General features: G+C 40.5%; 2 protein-coding genes across 13 annotated transcripts; one reads left to right on the top strand and one right to left on the bottom strand.

The window, feature by feature from the left end:
- Nucleotides 1-1,160: 1,160 nt before the first annotated feature.
- Nucleotides 1,161-7,685, top strand: LOC112289241 (NAC domain-containing protein 30). Of its 6 annotated transcripts, XM_090254870.1 has the most exons (5): nt 1,161-1,235; nt 1,364-1,924; nt 5,465-5,651; nt 5,838-6,124; nt 6,255-7,685. In XM_090254870.1, exons 3-5 carry the CDS (start codon nt 5,489-5,491, stop codon nt 6,870-6,872), a joined length of 1,068 nt encoding a protein of 355 aa, XP_090110996.1. In that variant the 5' UTR covers nt 1,161-1,235; nt 1,364-1,924; nt 5,465-5,488; the 3' UTR covers nt 6,873-7,685. The 6 variants fall into 6 exon arrangements, with proteins under 6 accessions (XP_090110996.1, XP_024390076.1, XP_024390074.1 ...); XM_024534308.3 differs by lacking the exon at nt 1,161-1,235 and having other exon boundaries at nt 1,330-1,924; XM_024534306.3 differs by lacking the exons at nt 1,161-1,235; nt 1,364-1,924 and adding an exon at nt 3,287-3,922.
- Nucleotides 7,686-10,180: 2,495 nt separating this feature from the next.
- Nucleotides 10,181-15,004, bottom strand: LOC112289194 (uncharacterized). 7 transcript variants are annotated; one of them, XM_024534199.3, is made up of 11 exons: nt 14,665-14,954; nt 14,490-14,544; nt 14,157-14,328; nt 13,600-13,697; nt 13,251-13,302; nt 13,012-13,082; nt 12,697-12,787; nt 12,343-12,418; nt 12,048-12,126; nt 10,819-11,686; nt 10,181-10,460 (listed from the first exon to the last, which is right to left on the bottom strand). In XM_024534199.3, exons 1-11 carry the CDS (start codon nt 14,688-14,690, stop codon nt 10,372-10,374), a joined length of 1,677 nt encoding a protein of 558 aa, XP_024389967.2. In that variant the 5' UTR covers nt 14,691-14,954; the 3' UTR covers nt 10,181-10,371. The 7 variants fall into 7 exon arrangements, with proteins under 7 accessions (XP_024389967.2, XP_024389971.2, XP_024389970.2 ...); XM_024534203.2 differs by lacking the exon at nt 14,490-14,544 and having other exon boundaries at nt 14,157-14,381; nt 14,665-14,805; XM_024534202.2 differs by lacking the exon at nt 14,490-14,544 and having other exon boundaries at nt 14,665-14,805.
- Between the last annotated feature and the right edge of the window lie 3,519 nt (nt 15,005-18,523).

Here is an 18,523-nt window from a genome sequence, read left to right as displayed (position 1 = left end):
TGCTGCTGTATGAAGAATTACTAATAATCTACGTCACACATAGAGAGAGAGAGAGAGAGAGAGAGAGAGAGAGTGTGTGCGTGTGTATATCGCAAAGTGAAAAGAGTGGGTCTAGATAGCAACACCTCTCTCTCTCTCTCTCGCTCTCTCTCACTGCACAGCACAGCACAGCACAACATCATCTCAAAGATGCCATATTCAGAACTTATTATCAGAGAGTGAGTGCCTCAAAGTATTGGCATCAGGGTTCTTATTCACAGCATGGATGTTATTGTTTTGTTATTGACAAAGACTGGTGGGTTAAAAAAAACATGAACAATGTGAATATGGTCACAATCTCACATGCAATGGTGCAAGATGTGTTGCTTGTTTCCAACAGATGCTGGCCAAGCAATCAAAACTGGATGCAAAATTATCCCCAACCCCCTTTTTCTTATTCTCTTTGGACATGGGGGCCATGACCTGATGCTGTTCAGTAGAACCAAGAGAATGTGCTGCTCAAATGTAGCTGCACAAGCCTTTGGTGACTGTGTTTAGGAGCTTCCTTTGGCCACCTTGTGAAGCAACCCTAATCAAATAAGAAATTATGTTGCCAAAAATTTCATCTTGGTTTGCAATAATTGCTGACATCTATTGAAGATGGCACAAAATAAGGGTGAATGCTTTTTCTCATCCATTTTGTGTATTATTTTTCTTAACACGAGGCATCTAGTTTGTGGGAAATGAAGTTCTGGGTAGCGGTGGACAAAAGAGTTCAATACTAGTTCACTTGGCCTGGACTGGGAACCTAAGAAAACATGATAAAAAAACTTGCAGGATAGCACACACCTCAATCAGACAACACAACTCTTCTGATAGAGAAAGAGATAGAATGTGAGAGCCCCAATGTGGGGGTAGCAAATCATTGAGCAACTAATGACTCCTACCAATGCTCTCTCAAGACTGGATCAATCACACAAAACCACAACATTAGGCTGTGTAATACAGTAGGTGGCAGGGTCAGCATACCACTGGAAAGATCACCTCATGTTTCTTCTAGATGTCCTCATGAGAACAAAAAAACCTCAAGGAAAAAAGAAAAAAGACAAAAAGAAAGCCATAAAGAAATGAACAATCCCACGCCATCCCAATTCAGAAAAATGCAGCAGAGTTTAGGGAGATTGATTCCAGAATCGTTTTCTGCGGCAACATCGAAGGCAAAGCAATTCCATTCATGGTGGTGTCTGAATGTGAAGGTATGTGTTTTCTTTCTTATTTGTTTTGCTTTTGCTTCCCAAAGTGGAATCTGAAAACAATAGCTGAGAAGAAGGGTACAGAGTTGCGGGGGGTGGTGGTGGTGGTGACGAGAGTGGAAATCCTGCAGAAAATCCAGGCGTTGTTTTTGAGAGCTTGCTAGGAGGAGGAGGAGGATGAGAATACAGTGACGGCAGTGAGGTCAAGCACCCCCCTGCCCGCCCGCCAGCCCGAAGCAAAGGCATGCGGGCAGACATGATGTGCAAATGCGAAGAGCTGAGGGTGTACCGTGGAGAGTTGAGGTGCGGAGGCGTGTTGGCCGACACGACGGATTACTACTCCTCGAGCATCCCCTCTCCCTCGCTCTTATAATCTTCGCCACTCCCCCGAGGCTCTACGAATCTCTCTCCGTGTGTAAGTAAGTAAGTGTGTGTGCCTCTTTCATCGGAGCTTCTGGTGCTCACCGCTCCATCAGCCATTTGGTTTTCAGAGACCATGAGGGATCTATCTGTGGAAGCATCTCCTGGTTGGAAGAGCTAGACAAAGTCTAAGTCGATCAGGTTTTGAAGAGGGTGGGTTCCGAGTGATAGGATTAGAGTACCTGAGTCTGTGCAGCGGCCACGGATGATTGCTGCTGCTGCTGCTTCTGCTGCGGGTGGACGTTCTGGTTGTGATCCGTGTCTTTTCCAGGGTACACTTCCGCCATCTAGCTCTCTCTCTCTCTCTCGCTTGTGCCTGCTGTGGTTGTACATTACAATTTAATGTCATTTTGAGGAGTGTATCCGTTTCGCCTGATCACCTTGGTGGAGAGATATTTTCAACAAAGTCTGCGAATTTAGTGGTTCGGAGTTGAATCGGTTCTTTAGGAATTGGGTCGGTGAGCACTGTTATGGGTAAAAAATGAATGCATCGATCAGTCGCGGGGACGAACGAGAAGCGGGAAACTTTGGGTCTTGTTTCTGAGTTTGTGGTTTTTGTACATCTCTCAGATGTTTTACAAGGAGTTTGTCTCTGGAGTGTTCAGTACTAGTAAAGCTTTTTTCCAAATGCCCCTCAATATTTCGGGAGAAATATAACTTACGAGAAAATTCTACAAATTTCAAATATGCTAGAGGATTAGAAGCGTTCAGATCCGTAACTTCGCTACACCCTTGCCAGTCTCAGGCATTTTTGTAACCCTTAAATTTGCTGTTGTTTGCTTCGGCATGTGCGGTGGCTTGTTCAGCACTCAACTTGGGCTGAGAAATCCTCCTTTTGTCGGTTTCAATCTCACCCCCATCGATATTCTCTAGATTATGCAGAAGGTCGAAACATTCTATGCGTTACACTGCGGCAACCTTCTTAATGACACGCCTTTTGACGCGCTGCACTTCTGGTACAGCCTTGGGTGTTAAATCACCTCCAGTGGCTCGCCGGCCGCAGCTTGCCGAGTTCATCTTCATCAGACAGTTTTGATCTAAATGAGACTGTCTTGTCCTGAATTTTTGCCTAGTCATGATAGGATTTCTGTAATTTCGCTGAATCTACCGCCTATGATCCAGGGCGCCCAGATTCCACGCCTGTTCTATATATAGCTCTGACTTGGAATATGCTCTTGGGAACGATTCCAAAACGTATTGATTCCAATGTGTGAGAATAGAAGCTTCAATTGGAGTGGTATCTCGTGCTCCAATCACGTATTCTGGGAGCACGGGAAGAATTTTCAATTTACAGCGATGGGAAAAAGCTAAATAGTAAGATCGTACAGTATGAATGACACACCTTGTCACAGCCTTAGGGGACACATCCCATACCAATCTCTACCAAGTGAGAATGTCGCGGTGCTCGATGTAACTACGGTGGCACTTTAAAAGTAAGAACCAGCGGACGTGTTCAGATATAGAGTGTGAGGATTAGTGAGACTTCCGGAACCTGTATGCACAGTGAAACAATTTTTTTCACCTTACAAGATGCACATAAAACCTGACATGACTGAGACCTCAACGTGGCTCCGCGTTCCTTGTTTTGTTTTGTTTTGTTTTGATTTTTTTTTTTTTTTTTTTTTTTTTTTTCTCTCTCTCTCTCATGTCCCTCTGCCACAATATCCAAAGCTGTGCTTGCGGGCCATATGCCCAGCTCTCGTGCCAGCTTCTCTACTGGTGCACTGAGCTCTGGATCATGATTCAACTGGCAAAGAAACTGTCCTTCCCCTGCGCAGCCTTGGGAAGTGCTGCTGCCTAGTCTTGTGCTGTCCCACATCCAATTGTTCCCGTAGCACTCGAGCACCATACGGTGGATAGCATCTGCGCATGGAAGTGCTGCACCACATTCTCTAGGACGTGGTGGAGATTACTATGTACATGATATGATTGCTGACGTTTAGTAGCGTATGTTGTTGTATTGTTTGTCTATCTTGTTGCTGAAACTGCTGTCACCAGAGGTGGAACTTGCTATGCGAGGATCGCCATCCTGATGACATGTGCATATTCCATATCCTTCTGATCGGGCGTTTTTCTTGATGGTCATGATATTAAAGCTTGAAGCCTGTATGAAAGATTACGCATGTTGGGTATGGCGGTAACTCGTATAGGTTCTATTGAGACTTCTGGTGGTTGTAAAGCAAGGAACGTAGTTCTCCACCTGCATTCCTCGAAGGGTTCCAGCAGCAGTGCGGAGTGTGAGAGGAGGATGTGGCAGATCGAATGAGGAGGTGAGCGCATTTTATGACATTTACAATATAATTCCTAGTAAATTTTCGGTAGACGAGGAAATGTATCTACCCATCATTTGCTGAGTCACGTCACACTTGTACAGAATCTAAATCCTGTACAAGCATGAGGTTTATCTTACTGGTGTTTCGGTGTCTATGTTGAGTTGTCTGGGTTCTCTCGCGCAGTTTTAAAGTCGCATGTCACGGATGTACCCACTAACTGATGTATACCAGATCTAGTCATTGCTAAAGTGTGTTGGTTTGTCAACAGTGATTAGACAGCGGTCGAGATCGAGATATAGACAACGTTACATGAAAATAAATATTGATTGGTCTGTTGTTGTACAGTTGAGTTTGTTTTTTTTTTTTTTTTTTTTTGCGACACTTGGGATTACCTGGATCACGGAGCACTTTGACTATTCTCTCCGGATGTTAATCTCGAACTGCGGCAAACAATCGCAGCAGCTTTCGGCTGAATTGGTGGGGGTACACTTGAGATTATCGAAGTGTGCAAAATGTGACCACCGACCCGTGCGAGGCTCGGAGCACCACAGGAAGATTCGTATCATGCACATGATTTTCCATGTTGAAGGATAGCTTTCGGTTAATTACACTTGACATGCGAAAGTTTCCATGGTTCCGCGTTCGCCCTTCCAGCTTCCACGTTTGAACCCTCTTCTCCTCTTCCTATAAAGCACGTCCTAGAACTAGACTCCACCAATCATAACCCAGTTTCCAAGGTAGCAGCAAAAAGGTTGCCTGTCAATAGTTCCAGAATAAAGTTGTACTGATCAACTTTACGATCTACATGCGAACTCAAAGGCAATCTCTAGTGTTCAGGGATTAGGGAGCTTTTCTCATCATGCAGTTTTTACTTTTGGATTTACTGCTGGCCAACAGAAGGAACTCTGCACGAGGCTTGTCATCAAAGTGTCTGATATGTTTTGCGATAATTATAGTAGTACTCTATGATAACTTGGTGGGCTTCTGCAACCCCCGAGTATCTTCCGCTTCGGATCACTGACGTGGCTGCGGAGGGTAGGTGGTAAGAACAGCGTGTCTGTACAAATCCTTTCGATGTCTGCAGGATAAATAACTCCTCTTCTTCTTGAAGAAGCTTGATCGTGTGTCCCACAAACCTTGTGCAAGGGTGTTCGTTTCTGCAGCTTCATGTGAACTCATAGCAAACTGAGTAGGAGGTTTACCACCAAAGTACACCGATTCGATGGTTCTAGATCTTTTGGCACTATGATACGAATACGCATCGCATGTTTCTCTAGCTTGTGTCACTCTTCATCCTCGGGACCTCCGCTGGAAGAGAGTTTGTGGTCGGTAGCTGAATTCCCCAGACTTTCTGTTTTTTGCGCACGGTTTCCGAGAGGAATGCGTTGTTTTCGAGGTAGGAGTTGGTTCGTCGTTGGATACAACACATTGGATATTTTTAGTGTTCTGCACTCTTGTAGTTCCTATTGAATGGTGCGAGAGTGTGCGGATGGCATGCTGATGTGTTGTTGCGGTGTTGACTTGTGTAATTGTAAGCAGTGTAAGAGTAGTGATCCCTGCAAGATGAGCCGACTAGCTCCCAAAGTTCCAGTAGGTTTTAGATTCCACCCCACAGAAGAAGAGTTGGTGGGATATTACCTCCCTAAGAAGGTCAGTGACAGGAGGATCGACCTTGACCTCATTCGCGAATTGGATCTGTACAAGTTTGAGCCATGGGATCTTCATCGTGAGTGCAAACCATCACACTCTGATGCATCTGTTCTTGTGATAGATGCAGAGAATTCAGGATTGGATTTGGAAAATCAATAAGGGCTTTAAGCTACCATATTGTTTTAGATTTTATCGGTGTATACTATTGTGCACTAAGATTGCCGGGACTTGGCTTGACATGGTAATTGCTGTTGTGATTCAGAGCTATGCATGACTCAAGGTGGCTCAAACGAGAAGCAAATCGACTACTATTTCTTCAGCCGCAAGGGAAAGAAGTATCCCACCGGCACCCGAGCCAATCGCGCCACCACCATGGGTTTCTGGAAGGCAACTGGACGCGACAAACCCATTCACACTAAGCTAAACCAAACTCTGATCGGCATGCGCAAAACGCTCGTATTCTATCAAGGCCGTGCTCCACATGGCATCAAGACTGACTGGATTATGCACGAGTTTCGCCTTGACGACGGATCCGAACGACCAACCCATGTAAATTCCTGCTCACCTTTCAATTTCTGTACTTTTCTTACTGTTTTTTCCGTCTTTGTTTTTTATGACAAGTTTGCAGTTCGTATTCCAGGTTTTTGATAACCTATTAAATTATTCACTGGATTTTCAGGACGGTGGGTGGGTGGTCTGCCGTGTATTCAAGAAGAACAAAAACCTGATGATGGAAATGCAGCAAGAAAGAGCTATTTCTTACGAAGGGCAAATGGGTGCGCTGCCTCCAGAAGCGGCGGGCACTCCCAACGTACTACCTGGAGACGACCAGTTAACATTTCTTGAAAAATCTTCCGGAGTCAAGCGAGAAATCATTAGCCTTGACGACTATCAACTCCGTCAGTCTAACCAGTATCTGAACCAGCGGGAGCTAGGATACCCCTCAAGCTTGAATAGACCAGACGATGTCAACTATTTCATGAATTCGTATCAAGAAACGTCAAACTCGGGCTTGTGCGAGTTTAATGATCCCCAGACTTCTAGTGGCAGTGACGACACGGAGCTGAACCACGAAGAAACAATCTCGGGATCCTTCCACGACGTCGATTGGAGCGCTTTGTTACAGGACCCTGTGCGTCCAGCACCAGTGCTGAAAGCCTCGTTGCGGTGCCCTTCAATGACCAAGCTTGTCCACGACGACGTTACAGGTGTTCTCCCCCAGCTCAAGCGACAAAACTCAGACATCGTCTCCTCGCTTGATCTGTGGAATTACGCTCAGATCGCCCAGCCGATGTGATCTCCAGCGGTATGTGGGAATACATTACCAGTCTAGTCGCGGCAACATAGGGAACTTGGTGTTCAGCGCCTCACACATCCACCCCGTTATTGTACATGAAGGTCATCACACATTCCCGAGAGGAACATCAAGTTTGATCGATCGATGATCCCAAACAGATCCTTGAATTGCACCGACGCCATGCAAGCTGGATTTGATCTCAAGCAATGGTGAAGAGCTTGCAGCACCCTTTATACTGACTCTTGGTGCAGAAATGTTTTCTAATACGCAGAAGATAGATTCATGACTTGCAAGTCGCTAATTTACTTGCTTGGCATCTCTCTCTCTCTCTCTCTCTCTCTCTCTCTCTGATTCACATACGGTTATCCGCAAGCATGTATCTCTTTCTCTTGGTCTTACGTACTGAAAACGGCACACAAGCGGAGAAAATGGAGAGGGGAACAGAAAGCGGTGCAGTCCCAGTTGCATGTTGAAGCGTTGAGGGTAGGATTTCCTTGCATATAGTCACCAACTAACTTTTATCTTGGCCCTTGATAGAGAGAGCCCAGGTTTGGTTGCGTCGAAATCCAAGAGCAGTTAAGAAGTGGGAAGGAGATTGCGAGAAAGTTTGCATCAGTAGTTTACAGATAGAAATGTGAAATTGAATTGTACATACAGAAAAAATGACCAATATCCTCGTGGTGTGAGGATTGTTTACTACTAGCACACCTCCTGTCCACACATTGTGGATTGTCTAGATCCCTTGTATCAATACACCACCTGCATCATTGATTTTAAAACAGGGAGTGTCACAACACTCCATGTCTTCTTGCATTTGTGAATTCATGCTTTTGAAATGTATCTCACTGAAATTTTGGACGTTTTTATGTGGACCCATAAATGTATGGGACGGGAACCTGGAAATTTTGTTTGGTGTCCAGGTTTGCTAATTTGGTGCTCCTCAATATGTTATGATATCATATGTTGAATCCTCATATGAAAAACATTCCGAAAAGCTGAGAATTTGAAGTCCATCAGGGTAACGTTGAGAAAATCTTGATTTATAGTTGTGATTTTGCATGTAGCGATTTTGCATGCAGCAAGTGGATAATGATAGATATTCCATTTTGGGTGGTGTTTGCATCCTGCTGAGATATTTGACTTTTCCTTCTTCTTTCTTGCACTGCAACTTCTGTATGACGTATCAATATTTCCTGGCCAGCTCTCACACACTGAATTCGAACGGCATAGTGAAGGTCAATGAAAGTCTTGTGACGGACAGAAGAATTGTGGTAATGTCGGCATTTGGGCAATGATCTGCATTGCAAAAACTAAATATTTTTTTAGCTTTGGACAAAGTCTGCAGAGCTGCTACATCAGTGAAACAATGGTCAGTTAACAGTGTGTTCCTCATCTACCTTCATATAGCTCTCATGTATTCCAACTCACAATTTGCAGCACCTTATTCAACAAGTAGCAATAGTAGAAATTCCAATTGAAAACGGCACCATACTTGGAACACTTAAGGTTCAAAGAAATTGTTTGGTGCTTTGCAATGTGTGAGAAGTTAGTTTTTTTAAGCCAAGAAAGACTAATTCTTTAAATCTTAAAGATTTATATTGAGTTGGAAAGACATCTTCTATCTACTTGAATCTCTCATCTTCAACCTCACATTTATATTTTAGTGATTTTACATGAAATTGATCAATTATATATATATATATATATATATAATAATAAATTTTTTGTAGAACTAGCAACATCTAATATATATATATATATATAGTATATGATTAGATGTACAAATAATAAGTCATTATAGGAGTTGGTCATAATCAATATATATATTGGATGATGTTTTCTAATTTTTAAAAACAAAACAACAAGAATTATTTATTATAGTTGAGAATTTTATCACTAGATAATTGAATTAAAATAAAATTAATAAAGAAAAGAAGGTTTAGAATGTGTTTAAAAGAAGACATGGTACATGTTGAAAAGAATTCTATAATTTAAAAAATAGAACACATTGTTAAATTAATTGGTGGTTAGAAAATTATAAAATTAAAAGCTAACTAATTATATAGAACCAAGTTGATTGTAAATTAATTTAGAAATTAAATCAAAGAAGTGGTTAGTTTAAAAAATATTTAATTTTAGAATTTTAGTATTGGATATAAAGTTTTTGCAATTATTTTGTTTGGTGGTGTAGCATGAATGAATGTATACAATTTAATGAACTAAATTACCATAGAGTTTAGACAAGGATTGTGATGGTATCTTAAAATAATAAATTAGATTATATGATGTGGAATCTTCAAAGTCTTTTCGATTGAGATTTTAAACTTATAAAGATAGTAGTGCAAAATGGATGAGATGTTGGAGTTAGTACCAAGTAAAATATTAGAATAAATTGTTTTCAATACAAATTCTTTTATCAAGTTAAATCATATCATAACAAAAAAATGACATTCTTAAAAGTGATAGAGTAATTATTGATGTTATCAAGTAAAAAAATCTAAGATATTACTATTATTTTATCTTTTTGTGGAGTTTATACAATATTAGATTTTAAACAACTAGATGTTATATTGTAACAACTTATGTTTGAAATCTATTTTTTTAATTTGATTTAATTTTTATGTAAAATTGAAATGGCCTAATAGTATTAAAAGAATCAAATTAATTTAAATGTTTGACCTATATCTATATTTTATATTTTTTTGGTTATTATTTTTTAAATTGTTTCAATTATTATATCTACTTAATCTTAAACATGCTTTTAAAAAAGCACATATTAAAATTAAAATATCACAAAAAAATCAGATGAATGTTTTAATTGATACAACAGGTTTTATTGTATTTTACCATATAACAAGTTTTATTTACAATATGTTGTTGTGCACTTTGCTTTCAGAATTGCTTGTAATATTAAAGAAATAAAATAAATCTAGAATAATATTTAAAAGATGTAAAATTCTACAAATTTAAAATATATGATAAGACAACTTACAGTCTTTGAATTTAAGGTTTCTAACAATCATTTAACTACGAGATAAAAACAAATAAATTTGATTTTGAAACAAAATTATCATTTGTTTAAAAGTTTGTAATTTTTTTAATATTCTTTTAATATTCATTTGTTTAAAAGATTGTAATTTTTTTTTCATAAATTGTGTGAAAATAGACTAGAATTTCTTGAAAACTCATCAAGTGATTTGTTTAATGCTGTATATACATATACATTTTTCCAACAAAATGTGTTTTGCAATAGATATATATATATATACGATCCAGGATGGAAAGAAACAAGATAAGAAAACATGGTAAATTGTAAAATGATGCTAAAAAAGATAGTTGTTATTTATCTTTATTGTCATGAAATGTATTGAATGTTAAAAAGAATCTTGTGGGAGGCATAACTTTTGAAGCTAATCCAAGTAGGTTCGAAGGGTCTCCCCAAAAAACCACAATGGGTAAGATTTAATGGGATCTTGTTGCCACAACTGGACCATGAAACCTAGTTGAGTCCCAGAAGTGTGAAAGAAAAATGTTTGATGTGGGAATCTGCAGTCTTAATCTTCAATTTAACTGCGTTATCACATTCACCTAACAAACAAACAAAAGTGAAGCCTATTTTATAAGAGCAGATGCAAACGTGTTTAGAAACCTTTCAAAAAAAAATTGCATGTCACCACGCACAACAAGAACCTGTCCCCAACCTAGTGAAATGCAAAGAGTTGCATAGTATAATGACTCTGCCCACACATGACTTACACCACATCTCATTCCTTCCAAAAACTCTAGAGATGCAACAAAGTTAGGTTCAATATAAAGAAATCCTTTCAATCCTGGCAAATTCACCAAGCGTGAGCATCTAACACTGGACACAGTATACATTACCTTAAATCTCAGTTTTAACAGCACGAAATGAGAAAAACTAAAATGCCATGTTATCGATCCTTACTCTTTCTCCTCTCCATTTCTTCGATGTCAAACTTTTCCTCTACAGACCGCTCTCTGTGCTTGTGCTTACGGTGACTTCTGTGACGTTTGATTCCATCTTCTTCTGGGTATCCTTGGTCTCTGTCTCTATGTTGGTGTGTCGACTCACTGTGTCGATGCTTCTTTTCACTGTGTCTGCTGGGTTTCTTGTGATCACTCGGCTCCTCCCACCGATTTCTCGGCTCAAGATCTCGACCATGAGCATCCCAACGCTCGGTATCTCTTCTACTACGAGACTGCTCGGATTCTGCTTCTCTCCATTCAGATGACTTTTCTGAATGGTAATCTGAGCTCCGGTTCGTCTTCGCACGATATTGTGGGTCATATCTCCAACTTCTCTCCGCTGAGTGCTCCCTACTATCTTCTGCTTGCCGCCTTTTATTTTGTCTCCTTTCTTCCTCATACTCGTGCGATGCATGAGATGGCTCCCTTCTACGTTTCCGTTCAATCGCCTCTTCACCATAATGTGTATCCTCAGTTCTTTGGTCATCTCTAAACGTTTTAGGGTTTGATCTCTTGCTTTCGAACTCAAAACCTTCGTATTTAGACTCTCTTGGAATCTCCTCCTGGCCACGATCCTCAACCATAACCTTTCGGTAGCTACGAGACTGCTCTGCTTCATCATGGTCCCTGTGATCAACTCTCCGCCGCCTGTGCCAGTCTCTTTCTCTTGCTTCTCCAGATTCACTTCCATGGCCTTTATTGGACGCATGTTCATTGACCTCCCTACCGCCTACATCTTTTACGCGATGGTGTCTCAACTCACTAAATTTGGACCTATTGTCGTACTCACTGGTTGTGCTGTGCATTCGCTGTGGTAGAGGCGGAACCTACATGCACAGGAAAAAACTTACTAATAAGAAACCTAATATTCACACCACCATAAGACAGATGGCAGAACGCCTGAATACAGGTTTCAATTAGACCGTCCGCATATTCAATGGCTGGACTGAACTAAGCTTCATCTGAACAATACTTGGTACAATTTACTCACACGTAGGTGACCTAGTGATACTAGGACTGTTCGTGATAAATCTTTCATATGAAATCAACAGAACGAGACCTTTCAACTCCCATGACTTTAGCTCAAGGGCAAGTAGCCTTGAATTATACTCATTGCTTCACAACATACCATTTAGCAAGAGTACAGCATAATCATCGAGACACAGAAAGTATTGAAGAAAAAGATACCTGAAAGCGAGTCATGTAGTGGCCTTCAGGTGGAAGTGGAATACCCAACTTTTGAAGTTCCTCGTGTGGTATGGGTCGCCTGCAATGCCCAAACCACCTTCGTTATTCCAGTTGTATGATGCTAATAATGCTTCAGTAAGACATCATTTACAAAAAAATTAAAATTTTAAAAAAAACGTCCACAAATGTTGGTTCTAAGAGAAGGGCTCTTTGCCCGATGAAACCAGGCAGCAAGAAATAACTTCAAGAGCAGAATACTTTTATTTACAACCAAACGGACGGTGGAGGGAAGTACAATGGTGCCCTGAAAGGGCGATCTCGGCCACCAAATCTGAGCTGCCCTGATTCTTTTTTCCCTCCCAAACCTCCCCCTGCTCATACAACATCACAAATTTGAATCAACTCGTGGAGAGTATTGCAACCTATTTATTAATCGACACACTTCTACCTGAAAATATGTTTGCTTCGATGACAGCATACCTTCATCAAAACCGTGGACGAGATGAGAAAAGATACAGACTACTAAGGCTTAAAATGGTGAAGGACAAAAACGAAAGTTTGGAAGTAATTTTACTGATATACTCATGACGTAGATATAATGACTAATGCAACACAACAATCTCAACCATCAACATCAATGAATACCCACCAAGACGTCGAGGAATCCATCCCGGCATTAATTGTTGACGATTATAGTCCACAAGTATACTGGCTCCATCCAACTTAGAAAGATGTGCACCCTGCACTTACAAACATCAAATCCGACCGAAATCATAATCGTTTAAGTCATTAACAAGTTCTAATCTACAACTCTTGCAAATTCTGTGAGACTAGGTGGAACCACAAAAAAACTGTTGATCAGTGCACATTAATTGTTTGTTATGACAAATCAAGCCTATTGGTTACCCAAGCAGAACTGCTAACAGGCCAAAGTATGTGCAATCGATAGTATAGAAAAGCATACCTCATACGCCATATACATTTCTTTCTCTGTCTCAAACTCGACAAATGCATAGCCACAGGAAGCGCCTGTCACTGCCAAAATCGAGACACGATGTGAAAAATCAAACCAGCTAGGAATAACAAGCCATCGTGTTTTCAACCACTTACCACACCCAGTAAAATGAACCGAATATATTTATGAACATGACCAAAGATGGAAAAACGAAATCAAACCTAACAATGTAGACAAATTCAACTAACCTATGTGACGAACCAGTCGGAGGCTCTTGATTCTGCCAAATTTTGACATAGCCTGCAGTCCAGATCACCATAAAAGCGTCAGTCATAGTGAGGTCACAATTTTCTCACAGGTCATTTTACAAGAGACCAATCCTTGCTATTCCGTTGATATTCCTAGTATGATTCAATCCAATTCTGCTGTCGTATCACTCCTTGCAACTGGATATCAATACTCAATGGCAACGCAGCACATGGAAGTGATGTACGAGTGAGCATCTACATAAAAATTCATGAACTTAAAACAATTCAAAACTCCAACTCCAAAAACTTGTACCAGTGTATGATCTTGGCGAATAACTGAATACCATACCTTATGGAGTGACTTCTCATCAGTTTGGGTTGAAAGTCGGCCCACAAACAAAGAACAATATGGGTCTCCTTTTGCATTAGGATCTCCGAGAGGATCGTCTGTAGACCAAGAAAAACATCACAATAGCGATCCAGAAGTTGACTACTGGCAAGATGGATCTCATCATGTAGCTGTGACATCGTAAGCATGCTTCCCAGTATGTCATTGTGTCCACTTTTTCATTGAACACCAAATAAAGATGCGAACCATGATAGGTTACAGTTAGTCGGCAACTCATTTCAAAGACTAGATTGTGACAGATTCTGGCAGATCGCAGCTAACACCTAACTAAGTCTTGTAAACGAGTTTGGTATAACATATGCCCTAAGAAACTTTAAAACTGCAAAATGATTGCCAAAGATGAACAGGAATGTTTAAAATTACTCAAACATTGAGTTATTCGAGGCAGACATCAGATGACGTGAGAGTGGTAGTATTCTGTATTTGTAACCCTAGACGTGTTTCCAATTATCAATCAACCTGCCAATCCAGCCAAAACCATGGAGAAGAAAACTCACAGAGGCCAGTTGTGGATGCCAACAGTGCTCTATAAACTCCATTATCGTGCGCTGTGATGTCAGTGCCGTCAATGCTGCCGGCTTGAATTGGATGGTATGAAGTCGCATAAAACACTCCATTCACATTGTTCACCATCTCGACTAATTTCTTCCTGATATGCGCTTCACATTTCTGACAGTACTCTCACAAATTAACACAAACTCTGTTTCTCGGAATTTCGACTCCTGAACCAGCAAGCTTACAAAAAACCGAAGATAAATCAGATCAGGTGACTGCAAGAATCACGTATGACAAGGACAATATTGAGTGATCAGTACAACAACCCAACTTACCAAGGCCCGCAATATAGGGTTTGGCGACGACAAAAAGGCAAGATCCCATGAAAGCCTACATCAGCACAATGTTGGAGTGGTGATGGAGAGCTAGGTGGTTCTCAGGAGATAGTACATCAACTCTGACAACATTTTAGGGTTTTCCGACAGAACTAAAAGGATCCGTTATGAGTACCTGGGGGCTGTAGGCAAAGGCGACATACAGGCTAAAATCCGACACCAGAGCTACTCCAACAAGATTCCAAACGCGGCGTGATGCAAAAAAGTTCAATCACTTTCTGAACCCCTCGAATTGGTTTGAAGCCTTAATGTGGTTTCATCTGGGTATTGCAGTTTCCATGTTCTGCTACACGCTGGCTACAGATTTATGGAGCTAGCACGAATTGCACGAATGCTAAACCCTTTTCCATGTAAACTCAGCGGGGGAGACCTCGACCTATAAACCCATTACGGAAGCTCCACCCCACTGCACTCCATAGCAAGATTAGGGTTTCCAGTTTTCACCACGAAAGACGAACAGTGCTTGTGAAAACTGGCTATGGACGTCAACCCACTTCATTGGTTTGTTAGGGAGCTTCAAGGTCCATGAATTAGGGTTTTTAGTGCTGGGATTTCTTCATGGTGCTTGCGCTATGCAACCTGCTGTAATGTGAGAGCACTGTGTTAAAGAATGAGTGGATTATTACACATTTTGAATACTGTGATTGCAATAATCAATATAATAGTGTGTTGATTGTTTAGCATTTCACAAGTTCAACCAAACTTGCAAAAGTATTGACAAAGTAAGTAAAGAACAAGAAGGGATTTAGTCTCGCTCTAGTTTATGTTACTTCTAAAGGATTTTTTGAAAAGAAAAAAAGAAAAAACTTTTTGTCTAAGTTTGTGGGGACTTGTTGCACATATTATTAGTAGTAATTTTTAAATACATTTTTTTAAAGAAGATTTTAAAATAATCTAAAGGATTTTAATAAGAATGTAAAATAAAATAAAAATGTTTGTTTTATTTTATTATTAGATCTAACATTGTGATATATCCATTAGTAAGTAATTGTTTTAGATCACAAAAATGTCATTTAAAAAAAATCAGTACCCCAAGGTAAGTTTTGATTCCTCAAATGACTACATTTTTTAATTTTTTTGATAAGTGGTTAATATATAACACATTATGAATTTGAGCAATTTAATTAGACTTCTTGTAATGAACAAATATTGACATTCTTTTAATTTATCATACCATGCAAGAGGACATACATATATATATATATATATATATATATATCAGTTTGATTGTTATACAAACTCACCTCGTTTGGATCATATTTACAAATAAATTGAATAACATATAAAATTTTAAATAATTCTCCAACAAAACAACATACAGAACGTGTGCTATGTTTAACTGCAATCAGCGTCTTTTGTGTCTAGAATCAATCGGTGATATTTCTGTTTGAATCAGAATCATAATGAGGAGCTCATCGTGCAGAAACCAGTGGACGCAGTAATCCAAATGCCCCTCAATACGTACTCCGGCAACGTGCATAACCATTTTTTCTCTATCAAACTCTAGTAAAATCTATCTTTTCATATTTTCATTCTATCTTTGTGTTAACATTTCATAATGGTGTGTGTAGCTCTCAAGCATTGATATCACTGAAACATGCTCGGCAACGTTTGTCAGGGCTTCAGGTTTATGCAAACCAAGGTGCAGGTGTCGGAGGCGTAACCTTGCTTGTCCCAAGTTAAGCATTCACCAGTCAGAGGTTAATCATCGCTTCAGGTTGACTTGCGTAAAGGCTGCTGAGTGTCGTAGCAATTACGTGACGTCGCACCTAGAGAAATTGTGCAGAGATGTATGCAGTGGAAACCATTACCAGGCATATACTTCGACGAAAGGTTTGTCTCACGCTCGCCGTAACATGCGGGTCATCACCAACTTTTCCAGGGCACAATCCAAGGTCCTCGATGACATATCTATGAGAGTTCTGAGATACTTGAGTTCCCATACAATTGTAGAAAGATAATAATGAAAAAAAAAAAAAAAAAAAAAAAAAGGGGGAAAAAGGGGGAAAAAGGGGGAAAAAGGTCGGTAGTTCGCTATTTGAAGCAAATGCAAGCCCCCCTTCTAATCACACAGAACACCAGGCCAAGTTAGTTTAAAACTGTCGCATCCTTTTGTGATTTCTTCAACCTCACAGCTACCTCAGTGCCTCAAGTAGGCATTCACCAGACTTGATTCAAAGTCTGTGTTCAGGAGTTGTGTTACAGCTGGTGTTGCTGAAGTTGCCTTTGTTTCTATCTCGTTGTCAACACAATTTCAATTGGGTAATTGACCTGCTACATGCGTTGATGTGTGCAGAGAGGTGCTTTTTATTACAAGCATTAACTATTGATAATCATATGTGTTGCAGAAAATCATTGACGACATATTGGAGCCTTCACGCCTCGCCAAGCTCCTGACCTGGAGACAGTGACCAATGCATCTGAAGGTCATGTTACTGTAGCTCTTATCTCTGCAAAGTTTCTACATTACAAGTACGTCTAATGATAGTTGTTCATATTACGATATCATGAAAGTTGGGTATGTTGTTCACAGATTCTATTATCCGTGAAAAACGCACTTCACAACTGCATTCATGCGGTATGGGATCTTAAAGAATAAACTGTTCGTACCAGACAGACATTTACTTGACTTGGTAAGTGGACTCTGTTGTGTACAAAGTGACGTGGCGTCAACAAAAACGTTGATAATAAATGTATGATGTCTAAGATTGTGACGATATTTTTACTTGCATTAAAAATGATTTATGTCTTCGAGCTCTACCGTCTTTCATCAGACCCATACTAGTGTTATCATTTCAAAGCGATACATCATTCTGCTGAAGTGGTGACCAACCCCACTGAGCTCAACATGTTGCAGGACTTCCTAAGTGTTCAAGTATGCTCAAGCGGCTGCAATAAATAATGGATGATTCCAGCATTGGGATGCTAATTCGGAAGCTTCTCTACCACCGCAATCAACCTCCAAGCTCCAACCTAACAATGAGACCGAGGTTAATGTGTTCAAAGGTGCCTACAGTGAGTGAAGGAACATTCAGGCCTAATGGGATGGGATAGTGTGAATGGTACAATTCAAATACTAGGATAGTCTCTTTGCACTCGAAACCTGTCTCCACTTAGGTCTGTCCCTCTCGTATATTAAACTAAGTTGTTGCAGAGCCCATGATCCTCGGTCTGTTAGTCATCCTTTGACCAGAGCCTGGAGCTCTAAGCATTGTCCTTGCTGGCGATTAAGTCGATAGTTGAGCAACACGGGTCAAATCGCTACTGATGTTGGATTAGCTCCAGGAAATGGTTGTTGCTATTACCAGGCTTGCCACAAATTGCCATCATTATAACTTTATGGACTTGGTTGAAGTTCCTTTGCTCTCACTTCACAGTTTGCTGAGTGTGTTCTTCGTGAAGCTTATAATGGAGCGACAGTGGCCGTGGCAGACAGGACAATGTCAGTTGCACCAAGGCCAAATTCTGCTGCAGCTGTTACTGTTCCTCTCCAACCTCCTGATTATCTCACTGGCATGCGCCTCATCAATCTCCTTGAACATGGTAGATTCTTCTTCAAAGGGAGCACTGCTGACGAGCACAGACGTTGGCCTGGTGTTGCAGTGAAGAGGAGCAGCGTTGTGATAAACCTCTTTTACTTGAAGATTTTTTTGTGTTTTTCTACGGAGCAGTCTGCTACATATTGGGCTTGAAATTATATGTAGATCGTTGCAGCAGTGTAGAGAGGAGAAGAGAGCGGGGACAAGTGCCACCTAGTTCGCCATAGATGGGTGTGAATAGCTCAACCGAGCTAAGTCATATTTTTATCTGTTGTGTTCTCTATGTTTTGCTCCACTCTACGACAATCGCGTCCTAACACGTCTGTAGAGCGGACAAAGCGTGTCTTAGTATCCTTCCCGCATATCTATGGCAGGTACAGGAAAAGTAATTTCTGCTGCATCTGACAGAGCACCAGAAACTAAAACAATTTACAG

This window comes from Physcomitrium patens, chromosome 12 (assembly GCF_059467195.1).
Source record: "Physcomitrium patens ecotype Gransden chromosome 12, ASM5946719v1, whole genome shotgun sequence".
NCBI classification, from domain to species: Eukaryota; Viridiplantae; Streptophyta; class Bryopsida; order Funariales; family Funariaceae; genus Physcomitrium; species Physcomitrium patens.
Note: the sequence above shows the minus strand (reverse complement) of the source record. Positions and strands in the feature narration are given on the sequence as shown.